General features: G+C 37.8%; 1 protein-coding gene across 3 annotated transcripts in view; it reads left to right on the plus strand.

Annotated features, from left to right (window-relative positions):
• The window catches only part of LOC109417772 (probable nuclear hormone receptor HR3), a 617,254-nt gene that overhangs the window by 261,600 nt on the left and 336,810 nt on the right, over positions 1 to 18,844 (plus strand). The window contains exon 2 of one of the 3 annotated variants that reach the window (XM_062850332.1): positions 9,730 to 11,659. The exons of the other annotated variants lie outside the window; for them this stretch is intronic. Within the exon in view, the coding sequence (XP_062706316.1) occupies positions 11,536 to 11,659 (124 nt within the window). The 5' untranslated portion in view covers positions 9,730 to 11,535. The remainder of the gene's footprint in view (positions 1 to 9,729; positions 11,660 to 18,844) is intronic. 3 annotated transcript variants of the gene reach the window in all.

Consider the following 18,844-nt stretch of genomic DNA (forward strand, 5'->3'; position numbering starts at 1 on the left):
GAAAACTTTTGAATAAACTTAAAACTCTTTACACGAAAGAAAATTATAACGATTAGATTATGTTTCTACTATAACACCAATTTATCCAAAACTTCATCATCGTTTCAAAATTCGAGATAGTAATTATAGTTCATTTAAACTTCCTCTAATTGACCAAATGGCCTGCATCAAATTGAAAAAGTAATGGGAGGCATATGAAAAATAGATAAATTTACTAAAAAAAAACATAGAATAAATGAAATAGCTATAACTTTTTTTTTCTTATAAATAATTTCAAAGAAAGTCGAATGTTTTTCAAAGTTCATTATTTGAGTCATAAATGATCAAAATTTCATTGCATTCGGTTCATTGAATCCGGAGATATAACAACTCAAAGTTGGCTATCGGATAATTCTACCTTTTTCTAGAATTTTCCTAACTTCGTGAAGAATAGCCCGATTGGACCACTGATACACACCTAACTGATGAATTTACAGAAAAAAATTGAGTAAATTTGATGCCTTTCTCGAAAAGTTACAGCTAGTTGAACATTTTTTTGAAAAGTGCAAATTTTGCTTGTCCCAGTTATTTGGAGTATCCCCTGTAGTTGGTTCACAAAATTGTGTGTATCCCATAAGTATAATTTCATACTCATTGTCTTTTGAGAATATTCTTCAGTACTTTATTTTTCATTGCGTTACATTTACTCAGATCGCAGTAATTCTCTAACAATATTGAAAAAAAAAATCAAAAGTTTGATTCAAATTGAAGGACAGCTAATCAATTGACATGATCGCCATGTGATGCTAAGAAGACCTAATTCTCCGTGCCATAGAACATTAAAAAAGGTAAAAGGCAAATTCTTAGTGAGTGAAAACTCACTCACTTTTTTGTATTAATTTAGGACTCATTGGTCCACTTCAAAATCTATCTATCTGAGAGATTCCATCTAGTTAAACATTACATGGCGACCGTAACATGTAACTTAAATCTAATTGAGTTTCTGCTTCCAAATGTTCATACTAGTCTATAAAACAGTACAATTGAAATGGATGTTTCTAAACTTTTATATTCTTTTTCGAAAAGCTGCAAGATGGTAATGCAAACTCACTGATCACGCAACATTGCCATCAAAATATTGATGCCTTCACTTCCCCCTTCTCAGGATCACAGCAAGAGCTTTACGCAAACAAATAAAAACAAAAACCTGACTATGCTCTCGCACTGTTATGGCAGGACTCCTTCGGTCTCCACATTCACTTAAAGCTATTCGTCCACTACTATCGGAATCGTACCGATACATAGACTGCTTTTGTTCCTTTTTTCTATTTCCGTTACTCCGGGGAAGGCAACTACTTCCTCCTCCGATCCAAAAGATCCCGCATCACCACCCTGAAGTACAGAAAAAAACAACGCAGCTCATGAATGGAAAGCTACAATCGCTTTAATACTCGATACGACGAGTACGATTCAACGCTGTAACTGCCGGGAAGGAGAAGGACGTTCAACTACAACAGTACTACTATGTACAGCAATAGCTTCGTCCAGGATTCTCTTGGAAGCATGTTAGCCAAAGCCAGCTAAATATAGCTAGATGGGGGGACTCCCCCACGCAACCAAAGTGGCACGACGACCACGAAGACGATGATGCAGGAGGGTCCGTTCCCGTTAATCGATTCCCTCCATGTGGAGTCCCACACGAAACGGGATACAGTCGGGACTCCTGTAATATTGGGTCGCTTTTCAGTTGAGAAATTACAAGCTAAGCTTTAAATGGCTCGTGGAGCCTCATAGCCTTGCGGTTAGGGTCACCATGCTGTGCGGTAAGGGTTCGATTCCCGCTCCGGGCGCTGAAACTTTTCGTCGGAATAGTTTCTTCTCCGTATCCACTGGTGCATGCTCTGTGTGTCCGTAGTCTAGTGTTAAGTATCGTTCAGTGTATAGCAAGACAAGCAAGGCGATTTATTATTCCAAATGTTTCTAAGACTTGTAAAATACTGGATCTTTCCAAAAAAGATCTAAGCGTATATACTGGGCTTATAACAGGTCATTGTCCGAGCCGATATCACTTGAAGCTTATGGGAAAACTTCAAGATGATATGTGTCGCTTTTGCGGCACAGATAAAGAAGACTCGGAACATCTACTGTGCCACTGTCCGGCACTCTTTACAACAAGACGTAAGTTCTTCGTCAAGGGGCTGTTAGAACCCTCTGACATTTGGAAAACAACACCCAGTACGGTAGTGCAGTTCATTCGAAATGTCGAACCGTGCTGGGTTAATGCTATTAATCAAACGATGGCGATCACTCACAATAGTGGTACGTCATCTTGATATACATAGCTATAATAAAACTTATCAGGGGCATATGTCACAATAGATCAAAAAACTGGTCGCAGTGATGGAAATACCCGACACGGATTAAAAAAAAAATCGTTCAGTCTGTACAGCCTCTGGCTGAAGACAGTGTCCGTGTCCTTTAAAATGGGTCGAGGGGTGACACCGTATTACCGAAGTCCCGACTGTAGTTCTTCCACCCCCCATCATCAGTTCAGTGGAGGAGGAAACGGCGCAAAACACGGAAACACGATATCCCACTGTTCAAACACACCTCCCACCCTCTCCACCGTATTTCTTCGCTCGCGACGACGTGGTGCAACAACGTACCATTATTATTGCCAGGCTAGGATACAATCCAGAGCACGGACGACGAAGCGACAATACGGGAAACGGGAAACGGCTTTTCGTCTTTGTGCTTTCTTTCCGCGATGCACATTCGATGTGTTCGGAGAAGAAAAGGGATGGTGCTAGCTAGCAAGCGATTGAATTGCATCCCTCCATCAACTTCTCTAGGAGCTATCGGATTCGTCGAAGAGCATCAAGCGGCGGGAATGGGAGGGGAAGTCAGTCAGTGGGATGCTGAAAGGATTTCTTTTTCATTCCGGGATGGGATACCGGATGAATGGGTGAGATGGCTGGGTGGGCGGTAATGACTTCCTGCTGTCACACTGTTGCCTCCACCACTACTGCACTGACTAGCTCCGATAATGGAGAATTTGAGGTTAAGGAACAAGGGATGGAAAAGTTTTTAAAGAATTGAGTCATCAGCTGGTATCAAGTGGGATATCTGAATGTGTGCAGTTGTTTGCATGTTTTGTCTTCCAGCTTATTGAAATTAAAAACTAAATTTGCAGTTAAACTGTATTGGGAATCCATTGTTTAATCAAATTACCTCGTAAATTTCAATTTAAAGTTACGGTCGCCATGTGATGTTTTGGAATGTGGTAGTCTTTCCGCTTTTGTAGCATTATGATCAAAGTTTACCAAATCTACCAACGTTAATAAAGATCACGTCGCTTTCTGAAGCCTCACTAACATTTCCTTAAACTTTTGCTGAGACTCCACTTTGCAGTTCTTTGAAACTCCTCAGCAACTTCCTAAAACCACTGTCAAGTTTGAAACTCACTTGGCTTTTCCGCAAACTCCTCTAAAAAGCTCCAAAAACCTTCTTGAAATATCTCGGAACTCCTGTGAAAGGCTGTTGGACAAAAAAGTCAAAAAACAGATCAAGGCGAAGAACAGATGGTCGAAGGACAAAAAAAAACAAATGGACAAAAAGTTGAATAAAGAATAATTCAAATTAACAGAAAGTCGAATAGATAAAAAAAAATCTGTACTAGATCAAGTTGCCAGGGAGTGTGTCTCACTGATAAGAAAACTTCTTTACTGAGCATCATTGTTCATCAAAACGAATTTCAGAAAATACCTTGATCCTTCCTCTACTGTGTATGGAAACCGATTTTGAAAAATTTTGCTCTTTATTTAATAAAAAAAATCATAAACTTAAAAATGGAGAAAATGCATGCAGTTTCGCCCTAAGAGAATAAAACGGAATGCTGTTGAGAAATTATTTTCATACCAACTGCATTGCTTTACCAACTTCAATTTCTTTTGCTCATAGGCCGGTATTTGGAGTTGTGTTGAAAATTTATATTTTACTGGAAAAAATTTAAATTTTGAAAACAAACTTTTGTCTTTTTTTTTCGTAGAATTTCCTCAAAGGAAAATATTTCTGAAATACATAAACTTACTTTTAAAGCAATTTTAGCACACATTGTTCGAGAAATTTTCACATATATTGAGGATTTTTAAGTAAATTTTACGGCAGAACTTTTCAATAGGATCCTGGACTGCCGTGTGCACGCCGCACTTGGCGGTAAGGCCCTATGTGGATTCTCGGTTAAAGGCATTAAACATAAGCCACAGGTTTAGTGTTACATAGGGGAACTTACGTATTTTCGGCAGTTTTGTTCTCTTCGTCATGTTTTTTTTTTTTTTTGAAACCTGCTGAACCCAGAGTAGGCCTCAAATCCTTTTCAATCGAGCTCAATTATGTAGCAAAGTTTCGAGCAATTTGGCCAACAGAAACCCCCAATGACGAAGAGAACAAACCTGCCGATAATGCCCTACGTCACCCTATTTTAAAATATTTTTTTAATTTTTGATTATTTTTTTTTTTTTTTTGACGCGCTATATTTGCACCACAGCAAGTTTGATTCTAAAGCTTTGTAAACCTGGATTCTAAACATGGAACAGTTGCCAAAAAACAAATTCAACCTTCCTTTTGCATCACGTTGGGAACAGCTTGCTGACGTAGTGTATGGTTTGGGTAAAAAATAACCCTAATGCCAAAGGAGGGTTAGTAATTGTTTGATGTATTGTGAAATGGTTTATTTTTTTTTTTGATTCGCTTCTGACTTCGAAGCCATATTTTCTCCCTAAAACCCAACCCCTCTTTTGAACGGGGCATAGTTTGAGCCTTAGTGTATTGTTTCTTTGCTGGGCAATCAAAGCTTTTATATTTTCAGCTGACACTTATGATTGTTTGATATTTCTCAAAATAATGTCTTTTAAAGCATTCTTATATTTTTTCATCATTGATAGATTGATGTTTTGGTCACCCTTTGTATTAATCGCAGAAAAAACATGTTTTTAATTTTTCCTCAATCAGTCTGCTAAAGTAAAAGAATTCAGGGGAGTTGAATACATTGTAAAATTGTTTTAAAAACAAAATTTTCACAATTATCATTAAATTTCAAAATGTTTTTTTCATAGAAAATTGGTATCCCAAAAAGTATAACAAGAAAAAAAAATATTAAAGTGTGGGGATGCTCAAAATTATTTAGAAAAATCAAAAACCAAAATTCACAAAATCGCGAATTAAAAAGAATCGTCTTTAAAATATGTTTAAGTCGATTTTAAATAGATGACGAAAAATGATATTGAGATCAAATTAGAAAATTTGGGTATAAGAGGGTTAAAAAACCTGACAACTCATACCTGAATTTTCAAAATAAATATTGCATTCGATCAAATTTGTACGTTGTTTTAAATTATAACATTTTTTCAATTTTTCGTAATTATTTTTCCTATTTTTTGTTCCTTATTTATTTTAATCCCATCCTACCCACTTCTCGGACATGAAAAGAAAAAAATGTGCGTACTTAATCACCAAGATTTAAGTAACTTGAAAACGTTTATTAATGGAGGCATTTTCCTGGAAATTTAATTTAAATTTTACCAAAATTTTATAAAAATGTAATAAAAAAAATTACCAAATCGTTACTAAACCTTACATTTTTTTCAAAATTTTACCATTTTTTTCTAAATTTTATCAAAATTTTACCAAAACGGTGAGTTTTGCTTTGCTCGTCGTTTCGAGTCGATTATCAGATATATTTCAAAGGATTTTTAACACCATACCACAAAAATAGAACACAGGATAAATTGCACTTTTTTACTACGCTGTAATAGAAAGCAAAGAAGTGATATTCTCAACATGACCACACACATACAGTCTAGACTAAACCAAACTAAACAGCCAACATGGCCAAAAGGCATCCTTGCTCTTCGGGTTTTTTTTTTTCGAGAAATGCTAAATACACCGTTTTCAAAGTATCTTTATACTGAGAAGCATGTTTCCCAGAACCAACGACTTTTAATGTAACCGGTTACAAGATTTTTCGAATTATGATGTAGGTTTGCCCAACAAATTCATCAGAATTGTTTTAAAAATTTCGGCGAATTTTTTTTATGTATTTTTTTGAGAAACTTTGCCGTAGACTTTTTTTTTCAAAAACTGAATTCGTGGAGCGGACCTGGTGTGATGGTTAGAACACTTGACTATCACGGGATCGAATCCCACTCCCGACAAACTCGCAAAATGTGAGTTCTTCCTTCGGAAGGGAAGTAAAGTGTGGGTCCCGAGATGAACTAGCCTAGGGCTAAAAATCTCGTTAATACAGATAAAAAAAAACTGAATTCAAAATGATTTCACGATATGTGAAAGTCATTAATTCTATTTTTTCCAAAAGTGTTTGCACCATAGTTTTACAAGAATATCTGTCAATTAGTCTCATAAAACATCAATAACGAGATCCGTTATAAGAAGCTATTCCAAACCAGTTGTAGGAACTTCTTAAAGCTTTTAGGATTTTATGTTTCCTCAAAACCACAATTTTTGAAAAAGTTGTCAATTAGAATTATATGTTGAACACTACTTAATTAGAGAGTTTTAGTAATTCTCGCTCAATTTAAAAGGTTGAGAGAGAACCATTTACATAAGTGCATATTTCCCCAAAAATATTATTTATAAATTGGTGTGGCTGGTGACACAAAATCTACACAATTCTAAAAATTAATTAAAGAAATTGCTGTTACGAAATAAGCTATGCTCACGGTGTCTGTGACAAAAAATATTATCGAAACAAAATCAGTATCGCTAAGTCACCCACCAAATGAAAGCTCAGGGTGCCCTCTTTCATTTAAGGCTAGGAGCAAAATGTTCTATTGGGGGGTCTAGAAAATGTTTTATTTTTTTCGTGATTTCTTGAACTAATTTCAGAAAAATACCCATTTTTAGGTACTTTTTACCCAAAATTTGTATAGGAAATTGACCGCCGATAGAAAATTTCGCTACAAGCACCAAATAAAGGCATAGACCCTTAGCTTTCATTTGCTGGGTGACTTAGAAATTCTGTTTTTTTTTTTTTTTCAATAATATTCTTCTACCATGGATATCGTGGCTGGGAAACCAACAGTGAATTTCATAGTCTCACCATAGCTACAAAACTCGGGAGGATTTCGTCTACATTTTTACTTTCTTGTACCGACTTTTCGAACCCTCTAAGCAGAATACCCTCTTCGAATGAGTGTAATCAGTTTTGTGCCTTTTGATTCCGCCCTAATTTTAAAATTAGGGCGGAATTAAAAGGTACGAAACTGATTACACTCATTCGATTTTAATATTGTTTGAAATTAACTTTTCATCGTTTTTTTTTTCCTTTTTTTTAAATTATATCTTTATTATTTTTTTAAGATTTTGCCCTGGAGGGCATTTATTTCAGTGGTGCAAGTGTTGAGCACTGGCATTACCCTAATCGTTAGCATTGGCTGCTAGATTTTTCTTCGATTTCAGGGGCGTTCCAGCTCTAGCGGTATTCCAGATGACCCCACGGGGATTCAAGGTGGTTTCAAGAGCTATTCCAGATGTACTCCAAGGATTTTCAAGGTTGCTATCATCAAGTTACAGGGGCGTTTCAAGGAGTTTTAGCAGCGTTCGTGGTGTTTTCATGGAGTGTTCCACGGGGCTCCAGAAGCATTCCAGGGCGTTTCAGGGATTTTCAAGGGGTTTCAGGGGTATTCCAGAGCGTTTCACGGAGTTTCATGGGGGAGCGGACCTGGTGCGATGGTTAAAGCGCATGCCTTTCACGCCGAGGACCTGGGATCGAATCCCACTCCCGACAAACTCACAAATGTGAGTTCTTCCTTCGGAAGGGAAGTAAAGCGTGGGTCCCGAGATAAACTAGCCTAGGGCTAAAAATCTCGTCTATACAGATAAAAAAGGGAGTTTCAGGGTATATCAAAGGCATTTCAGAGGTTTCCAAGGGGTTTCAGGAGCGTGAGATCTTGTTGACATTCCAGGCGCTTCAGGGAGTTCCAGGGGGTTTCGGTGGGGTTCCAGGAGTACCAAACTGTTCCAGGGGTTTTCAGTGGTGCTCCAGAAGGTTTCAAGCAGGGTTTCAAGGGTGTTCCAGAGAGTTTCAGGAGCTTTTCAATGGTTTTCAAGGAGTTCCAAATGTCAAGGGTATTTCAGTTCTAGCGATACACCAAATAATCTCAAGGGAGTTCAAGGGGTTTCAGGTATGATTCAGGGATTGTCATTGAGTTACAGGAGCGTTTCATGAGGTTTTTAGTGGCGCTCGGGGTTTTCAAGGGGTTTCAGGAGCGTTCCAGGGTATTTTAGAGAAATTCAGCCGCTTCAGGGGTTCCAGGGGTTTCATTGGTGCCCTAGGAGTTTCATACATGTTTTTTTATCTGTATTAACGAGATTTTTAGCCCTAGGCTAGTTCATCTCGGCACCCACGCTTTACTTCCCTTCCGAAGGAAGAACTCACATTTAGTGAGTTTGTCGGGAGTGGGATTCGATCCCAGGTCCTCGGCGTGATAGGCAAGTGTTCTTACCATCACACCAGGTCCGCTCCACTTCATACATGTTCCTGGGGATTGCAAACCCTTGGAAAGCTCCTGAAACTACTTGGTACTCAGTTTTAGGAGCTTTCCAAGGGATTTCAAGAAGTTTCAGGGGCGTTTCAGTGGATTTTCGGGGTTCGGGGGTTTCAGTGCGTTCTTGAAGTGCTCCGATAGTTTTAGGTCGTTTCATGATAATGCAGAGAGTTTAAAAAGGGTTAAACGTTCCAAAGGGATTCAAGTGCATTCAGAAATGTCCACCAACGTTTCAGAGAGTTCCAGGAGCGTTACACAGATGATCTAGGGATCGTAGAGAACCTCAGGGGCATACCTGAGAATTTCGCGTATTTCAATGGAAATTCTTCCAAAGATTTGGAATTAATATTAAAGTTTCCTAGGACTTTCTACTGAATTTTCTCTAGAGAGCTTATCTAGCTCTTTCATTCACCGCCTTTTTGCTGCTGGTCCAGTCTCGACAGATCCGCTGCACTTATGTACATGATGTTGATGCAATCTCTCGTCCTCAGAAAAACGTACATATTTTTGCATCTGCGCGAGTTCATGTGAATCTTGGTGTATTTGGGAGTATTGCAGCGTATTTTCGATTTATATGCATACAACTGTACAGATTAGAGATGCTGTTGCGAACAGATTCGCGGAATGCCAATTTGTAGATGTACGCCAGTGCGTCGTTTGTCAAATACTTATTTATCTCTAAATTTATCTATTGTGAATATGCAGTGTATTTTTGTGAATATTGCGTAACTCAGTGGGACATTCCGTTCCCCGCCATCTTCGCAAACTGTAGTAGAATCACGTGGCATTATAAGGAACCACACGATCAAGGCGACTTGCTCCGCCAAAGCTCCTTTCCTCAATGAGGCAGCTTCACACTGTCGACCTCGTCGTGTTGCTGGCTGTCGGCTGTCACTGATGCTTGCTAGGGGATGGACACGCAAGGGGAATAACACTAAACTATATTCACACTCCTCAATTTTCATACAAATTCTTTAAATTTTCATCAACAAAAATGAGTCAGAATTGTCAGAGCTTTTTGTAAGTCAAATCCACAGAACTCCATCCAAAACACATCCAGCAACGAGCAGCTCCACATTTCTCCGAATCAAAACTCACCTCAGCCAAAGGAGAAGGCCGGCCAACGCGTGCCACCCCTTTGAGGTCCCCTGTATCTAACCATAACTTCATCTTTCTTCCACTCTAGCTTCTCACTAGCCCTCATCGAGATCGACGACGCCCATGCTCACGAAAATGCATCGGAAAATCTGGACCAAATTCAAACCTGGGTAGCAGAAGCCTTTACAGCCTCAAAACTAACAAACTGACCAACCAACTCAACTCTACACCTAATCCAGTCCCTGTGTGTCTCCGCGCGTGTGTGTCTGTGTGTGTTCGTGCGTCTCAGATTCCAAACCCCCCGAAGAAAAAAAAAAAACAGCAACAAACCTCGCGCACGCACAGTATTCGTTTGCGCGGTTCCAACGACGGAGGAAAGTTTTGGCGACCGAAGAGCAGACGGACGAAATCGAAAGTGAAATTCGGTGATGTCTGACCGCTTCGACAGCTAGCCCACCTCGCCACCACCAGCAGCCCCAACCGGCGGAGGTCGTCAGACAATCATTCCAGCGCACCACCAGCTAATTGTGTTCCCCACCTCTTTCTCTCGGACTGTGCTTCCGAAGGAGGTCTCTCTCTCTGTCTCTCGGTGTCTCTGTGAGTCTGAATTCGTGCGTGGAAGTGGTATCATCATCCGTCATTATCGTGCGTTATCGACTGTTATCCAATCTACACGGGTACACGGGTCCACGCGTGTCCAACATCTCGGACCTCGGTATATGCCCTATTGAAACATGAATGTTTGATACATGGTCGGACGATCTTACGCAACCAGTCCCCCCGAAAATCAAGACTCCAATTCAAATTCGATAGAGCGAGCTCGTGTGTTCATTTGCGTCGATTGGATAGAGCTTGGAAAGTGGCTCAGCAGCATAGACTACGCGCACCGTGGCAGCCTCCGAAACCCATCAGCATCCGCGAGCCGAGAAAACCTTTCATCCGCGAGCGGGCTAGCAAAGATTAAACCAACAACGGCGGTTTAAGTCGGACCCCAAAAACAACGCGTGTCTTAGTGTGAGTGTGTGGCAGCGCACGACCGCCGAAAAAGTCCAGCGAACAGCAGACCAGCGCGTCCAAGTCGCGGTCGTCATCGGCGTGAAAGTTTGTTGGAAGCGTTTTTACGAGCCCCGCAAAGTCGGACGTCCGACTTCGCGCGACTTAGCCGCCTGCCTAGTGGAGACCCGTGTGCGGTGAGCGGTGTGTGTGTTTACATAATCAAAATTATTTTTATTAGTCATGTTTATTCATAAAAACAAACCGCGGGGAAGGAGGAAAGTTTGAAAAAAAAAAATTCGGTGGTTAAGATTCCGAAGAAACCCCGGAAAGTCGCAGCGCAGATGCATGGTTGATCCGTATGCTCCCAAAGTGCTCAGCGAATAAAACGCGCGCCTTCGTGTGTACTTAGCTTTACAGCGCCCCAAATGAAAACCATTTAACTCTGTGATAATTAAATCTTGTAGGGAGTGAAAAGTCGCAGAGCGGTAAAAAGTCCAATTAATTCGGTACAACTTGGAAGTCGCGCTGTGCAAAACAGAGATGTTTAGTGTTCGAGTGACGTAATCAAGCAGTCAGTAGTGTGTTGAAAGGGTGGCGATGAATTGGAAAGTGATCTCCCCAAAGGCAACGATCAAAACCCAGTGAAGAAGAAAAGAGAAGATGTCCCAGAAGATCAAATCTCATAACCAGTGCTCTATACTGCTGTGATTCAAGTAATCCCTGGTGTTCTAAGATTCGTGAGAATTTCGGGTTTCAGTGCCTCAGTGAATAAGAAAAAAGAGAATCAAAACCACAAAAGTTACCCCAAGTTACGAGCGATTCAGGCTGTCAGAAATCGTTAGAGTTTTTACTAGTTTTATAATTCAGTAGCAGAAGAAAACAACAAACAACAATCATCATGTTTACGCCGCGGATGTTTGAGATGTGGACTAATGTCACCTCGAAGCTGGAGGCGCACATTCCCATGCAGACCAACGTGCAGCAGACGACGGTGCAGAACTCGTCCAGTGGATCGATAAAAGGTAATAGGGTGTAGACTATGATTCCTTTATCTGATTTGGGAGAAGAACAAAGAACTCAGTTCTCTTATTCGCTGGAATCTATGGTTAGTCCCAAATGAACCAAAACATCAGGAAAATCACAATTGAGGATTTTCTAAAAGACTGCATCTTCAACACTCCGAAACAATTCTAACACATCATAACATGATTTTCAACATCATTATCATAGGGTGTAGATAATTTGATTCATTTTTCTACTTTTTTTATTTATGTATATGATCATTGATCGTCAACTGGCAGCTATTTTGTTACTCAACTTCAATATAATAGGGAGCCAAGAAGATTTATTTATTTTTTTCCTTTTTTCCTTCACGTATTTATTTTAGAGAAGTCTTGATGGAGACTCAGGTCGTGAATGTCCGAAGCCCACAGAAATTTTGGATTTGCAAGCATATTTTCACCCCAAAAGTATTTGTATTTTGTGTTTCTTTTGAAATAAGGAAAAGTCCTTGCGAGTTAATTCCTCACCGCGGAAGGAGATGTTCATAAAGTGATCCAATAGGTGTTCAAGGCTTTATGACTTTTTCCTCTTCAAAAAAAAAAAAGAAAACAAATATCTTTGGGAAAAGGATAGCCCTACATATAGAAAATCTGTAGGCTTTGAACGATTATGACCTGAGCCTCCAAAAACAAATAAATAAATTTAAAAAAAAAACAAAAAAAAACAAAAAAAAACAGAAAAAAGTCTAAAAATCTTCTTGGCACCTTATTATAATGAAGTGAAGTCACAAAATACGCGCCAGTTTTGTACTAGGATGAAATGGAAATGGTTCAGAGCACAACAATTTCTCGGAAGTTCAGAGAAGAATACAAAACTCAGCGCACGACAATGTAACAAGAATGTCCAGAAATCACTCCTGTGAAATATGTCTAGGTGTGAAGCGGGCCTGGTGTGATGGTTAAAGCACTGCTATCACGCCGAGGACCTGGGATTGAAACCCACTCCCGACAAACTCGCAAAATGTGAGTTTTTCCTTTGGAAGGAAAATAATTCTAAACAATTGTTCGCTGACTTTCTATAATAAAATAGGTAACTCTAGAGGCAAAACATGAATATATGGTAAATTTTCTTTCACATTCTGCTGAAATTTGTAGGTAAATTTTACACGGTGTTTGAATGAATCATCAAAATTGTAAGACAGACGTTCAACTGTAAATTATCCGCAATTATTTTGGGAAAACTTCTGATTCTCCAACAAATTTTATGAGATAAGGTAAAATGTTTTAAATAATTGCTTAAAAGATCTCCTCATCATTCGAACTTTGAATATGTCATTATTATTTGGATAGAGATTTTTCTTGAATTTATTAGATATCAGTATCGACTGAGGCAATTTGAGAGTTATATGTTGGCAGCGTAGCAGTCTCTTGACAAATCAAAAACTAATTTGTTTCTATGTCCGATGAATCGAAACATCGGATATAGAAACAAATTAGTTCTTGATTTGTTAAGAAACTGCTACGCCGCCAACATATCACTTTTCTATTAGATATCCTTAACTACAGCCCATAGAAAATAGCGCTACACAACTGTACACAAGTATAATTAATTGAGATATCTTCATGCTTTAGGTCGAAAATTGCTGGATTTCCTAATTTTTTGTTTTGTAAATAGAATGATATTTTAAATCAGATTCCATGTACAATTTAAGAAATATTATGGTATGTTCTGATTTTTCTTCTTCTTGGAACATGTTAGCCAGCTTACAAAAACCGCTTTTAAACTAAATTGTGAATAGAAGCTGATTTTTAAAATATTGCTTCAATATTAAAGGAAAAAATCAATATTAAAGAAAAAAATGTGGAAATGCATCTAGATTTGCCTCAGAAGAATTATTTGCATTCCGAAGAAGATATCTGTTCCCATGAAACATAAGATGAATTCTTATTGACAAAGTACGGACTCGGGTAATGATATTTTATTCTTTTGTCTTTGAAATCACTTGGTTTGTTAGCCGAACTCTGACTATCTCTAATTAAGGACAAACGTCTTGAAATCCAGCGACAAACAGTGCATCAGAACTTCAAACGCAAAAATCTCAAGAAACAAGCTTCAAACAACAGTGCATTTCATTATTCTGATCTTGCTCACTTGTAATGAGCTTAAAATTAGTAGATCAGATGCGCTAGAAATCGTGAGTAGGTGCCAAAGTCGGCCATTGTGGCGACCATTTTGGGTTTCTAACAAGTCTGTCCTTAAATATAGCTATGTAAGGTATAAAAGGGTAAATTTCCGTGGATACTATTCAACGATAAACTTTTATTAAATAAAGAGAAGAGTGGCAAATATTCTATTAAATTTCCAATAAACTTCATAAGTTAACGTCGACAGGTAAAAAACATGTGGCCTCCAGTTACTTTTAAAAAAAGTATTTAATTTCTGGATAATTATCTATCAAAATAGTACCCTAAATCCCATCATAAGATTTCCCGCATTATTTCCAGAAATTTTTCTACTGATTTCTAACTGTGTCCTAGAAATCTACAAGAAATCTTTTATTCGACCAAAACATACAGTACTGGACAGAGTGAAACGCGCAGCATACCTTGTTCAGACCAAATTCTCCAGCTCTGGACCTCATCTTCTGGATCATCGATCGATCTTTAGTTTTTACTGGACATTCATATAATAACAAGAAAATTGGCCTGTGATAAAAACAAACACAAGCACAAATTTGAGAAATTTCGAGAAAATTTCCATTTAAAAAAAATATAAATGGTAAATTTATAAGAGCTCTGAAAATGTGTGTTTTGATAAACTGAACTTTACAGAAGAGTTAATTTACCCAAATATTAACATTTCATTTTTTTTTTCAAATTTTTGCGACCGTTTTTGAAATTGAAAGATTTTCAATAATTTGAAAAGCCTTGTATACAATGGTTATAATCCGTTAAATAAACAATCGTACACAGTTAAAATTTTCAGTCAATCGGTGTTCTAGAAGCAGAGATTCGGAGCTCTAAACTTGAACTTTTGTATGACAATCGGCCAATACGCACTTTATTAAGGTATGAGTGCCCTTTTTAATTCTATTTTTTATCTGTTCTTAGGTTATTATGCGTGCTCACTTCTTACGAAAAAGTTCAAACTACAACAGCACGCTGTTTGCTTTTACACAAACAGCGTCAATTTTTGTACGATGGGTACAGTTTACTTCTTTTTGGGTCTGACACAAGTTTGGTTCAACTATAATTCAAGAACAATAAAAAAAACAGTTTCTATTGCAATTCATCAGTATCAGCTAATCCTTTTCGAATTAATCCACGAGCTTGATCAACATTCTCGAAAAAATTCTAGTGAAATTTTCTCAGAATTTTCTCACGTAGCACATGTCTTTTGTATTCTTTATTTCTGTCAATTTTACCATCTGTATCTTATACAATTCATTCTGGAATGTTCTTCAAAACTGGAAATTCTGCCAAAAATATACTCCGATAGTCCCTCAAGGTGTTTATTTTGTATCAGCGGTTCTTGGGGTGGTATCAGGAATTATCTTGGATTTTGTTTTAAACTTCTCTAGAAGATCTTTTATCAATTTTGGAATACAAGTCGATATCTCTGTCAGACTTTTATCTGGTCGGCGTTCAGTCAGAGTGGACCACGCGATTTTTTGGGCAGGGAAAGATAAGCGAAGTAATTCAATAACCCTAAACTTTTCGAAGTTAGTTTGATGCAGATGCTTCATTACATAAAATAATAATAGCTTTTCAAAAAACAATGCGCTTGATTTGATATCCTAAGCCTTTGCAGGATATATTCCCAAAATCATTCTAAAGCAGATGATCCAGTCTGACTTTACGCCGACCATCTGAAGTTTAAAAAATATCGTTGAACTTTTCAGGTGTAGGACATAAAAAATCTATAAATATAAAAAAAATCTATAAAAAAAAATAAAAAAATGCGTTTTTTTATAATTTTTACTCAGAGGTTCGGAAATTTCTTAAAACACTTACCCTGCCGTAATTCTGCAAAGTGACGTAAGCGACATTGATAGTTTTGGCTCATTTTTTGGTTGTTATGCATAAAACTCTTGCTCATCCTCTAAGTTTTTTTTCCATAGATGATAGATTACGACTAGATCTTGCATTCTAATACAGCAGGAATACCACAGTGTTATTTTTACGCCTGATATCATATATAATACACCAAAAAATATCGAAATTTTGGATGGCGCTTACGTCACTTTGCAGAATTACGGCAGTACCGCTTAAATATTACAGATATTATTACTAGAGACTCTATCAGGAATTCAAGCAAAAGAAAATCTAAAAAAAACTCCTGAATATTGGCAGACGTTTCCTCGCACCTTTTATTTTTTTTCTATGTCTTAACCACTTGCAGGCTGGGATTTTTTTGAAATTTATTGATCCTGAACCCATCTAGATATTGATCATTCTTTTTTTTTATTTCAACTAAATCTTGCGTCTTTCCAAGAAAGTAAAATCGTCATTAGTTGCATTAACGAATGCTTTTTTTATATTTGTTTCCATCACTCAGAATTAATTCCACAATTCAAATGAAGAATTTCTCTCAAAAGGTATTCTAGAACTGTTCCAATTATTCAATCAGCAATTGTATTAAGAACACGCTTGGCTTGTTAAGTTGCAACAGCAATTTCCTTAAGGATCTTGTAATGATTATTCTATAAATACTTGCAGAATTTCGGCACAAAATGTGTACTGAATTCGTTGAAATTGAACTTTAAAGATAATAATATCACGTGTTGGCTCATTTGTGTCTTAAATAGTTATTGAAAAAAGCTTGCAATTTCAGATGTAAAATTTTAAATCTTATAAAAACCCTGAAGGGAAATTAATGAGTAATGGAAAGTGGGGCAATAAAAATGATAGCTCCACTATAAACAGAGCAAGTATTGCAGAGGATCGGCTTAAATAATTAAGTAGTTTAATCGAAAAAAAAAAAAAGAATACAAAGATATCTTAAATTTATCCAAATAACTGACTTGAGAAGTTTGTTTTTAATATGAACCTTTAAATATATTAAAAGCAAGCTTCTTTTAACTGTTTAGATTGCCCTAGGTTACCTACTGAAGAATATCATTCCGAAAGTGTAAATGTTTCATTCCAGCTCCAATGCAAAATATCAACTTGATGCATTTGGATCTGTTCCCGTTTCAATGGACCGTAAAAAGAAGAATTGGTGGAGTGAGTACTTGACAATATATAGCACCCATGGGCCGATTTTCCAACGAAATGTTAACTTCGGAGCTCTAAATCAAATGTTCTCAAAATTGGACTATACTTTATTCTATGCAAAAAAAACACTAAGTCTGGCATAGAAAGACTTTGAAAAAAAAAACAGAAAAAAACTACCATTTCAGAAATATTATCAAATATACTCACTGTTGAAAACATTGCTTTTCAACTACTATTAAAAATTCACTAGATCGAAATTGATGTCATGAGCTGCCAAATGCCTATATTTAACATGTTTAGAGGGGAGAAGACATAAAAGAAGTTAGATATTTGCGTCTGCCTTTGGTATTTTATTAAAGTGAATAACTCTGTGGAAAAACATATCCGTCCATAAAGTCAAATTTCGAAGTTATTTCAAAATCGGTTTTTGCAACATTTTTCATAAAGGGAAATTTGAGATAAGTTCAGAAAAAATAAAAAGAGCATTTCGAATTCTTTGCAACTATGTATGTATGTAGTACAAGCCCGTGGGCAAGGGGGGGGGGGGTTGGTCCTTATAAATTTCAAAAAAAAAAAAATATGTATGGACAAAAGTCCACGAGGGGGAAGGGAGAAAGGATTCTGAGATGACCAAAAATGAATCTCCGTTGTTTATGGACAGCGTCTTGAATGTATTTAATGCTGTAAAAGCTGACACTCCAAGCTTGATCATTTTATATGGAAACTGTTCAATGAGTACTTGTTTTTCTGTCAAGTATTGTGTCTTTAGTCAGCAAAAGAAAATTTTGTGGTATCACATCGTTTGGCAGCAACATCAGTCGCGCCAAGCACCAAAGTATCTGATGTTGCATGGGTTTGCTCTGCTTCAATCCACCCAAGGTCACAAACGAAGTAGACACTTCGTCTGCGATCTGAATACTTGATTTTGATCCAGCTAGCGTTGCGCATATCAGCCTAATTAGTTTCGTCGGAAAACCATGTTCTAGTCTTGTCTAGTCTAGTCTAGTCTACACATACACAGCCATTCATTGAAAAAAACCTGGATAATGATGGAATCGAGTAGTTCCATCATTCTTCTTGTCATTATTAATGATTGCAGTACATTGGAGAAGCATTAAAGCGGCCAGGCCAACTGTGCAGCGTTTTTAATTCAACAATAAAGACAATGAGTGGGGACAGCTCGTACCAACCGCTCAGTTTATGAAAAAGCTAAATTAAAATATGGTAAGATTCGGTGAGGGTGACGATGCTAAGAAGGTTAATTTCACCCCTTGGTCCTTGCGGGGATGGAACACAGGAATTCAATCCATGTCCTGGCCCTTATGCCTAGGCTTAAGCGCCTTAACTCGCTCTCTGAAAATAAACTAAAACGGTACGATCCCATGACCTCTCAATGATGGCCCATCTTAAAAATATAAATTTATTTTACGATGAATTTCTAAACTGATGAAAGCAATCAAATAGGAAAGATCTCACCGGTTTTACTGGTAAAAGTCCTGAAGGTAATACAGTTTTCTGTCAATCTTGATTCGCACGATCCAATCAGCACAGTCATGACTTCCGGATATTCTCCCAGACAGGGATGACATTGCACGAATTGCGTAACACTGTGTAATTCGAATGGAAAAACGCCATTTTTTCTGCCGAATCTAAAACCGAACAGGCCTGAAAAAACTTGATAGCAAACCAAAAACTCAACTGCCCGCGCGCGTAGTCTACTGAGATCCAGTTTCGTCGGAAAACCATGTTCTGACATTATCTGCCGAAGCTCATTTCTTTTCGCTGAAGCATACGCTGCTTTAAAATCAATGAACAGATGATGAGTCTGCCAGTTACATCCCCAAAATTTATCTAGGATCATCTGCAGGTTTAACATGGTCCGTCGTTGGTCGGCCCTGACGAAAACCAGGCTGGTATTCGCCGATGAAGGACTCCTCAAGAGGTCTCAGTCTGTTGAACAGGACATGCGACAGTATCTTATACGCCAAA

Source organism: Aedes albopictus, chromosome 2 (assembly GCF_035046485.1).
Source record: "Aedes albopictus strain Foshan chromosome 2, AalbF5, whole genome shotgun sequence".
Taxonomy (NCBI): domain Eukaryota; kingdom Metazoa; phylum Arthropoda; class Insecta; order Diptera; family Culicidae; genus Aedes; species Aedes albopictus.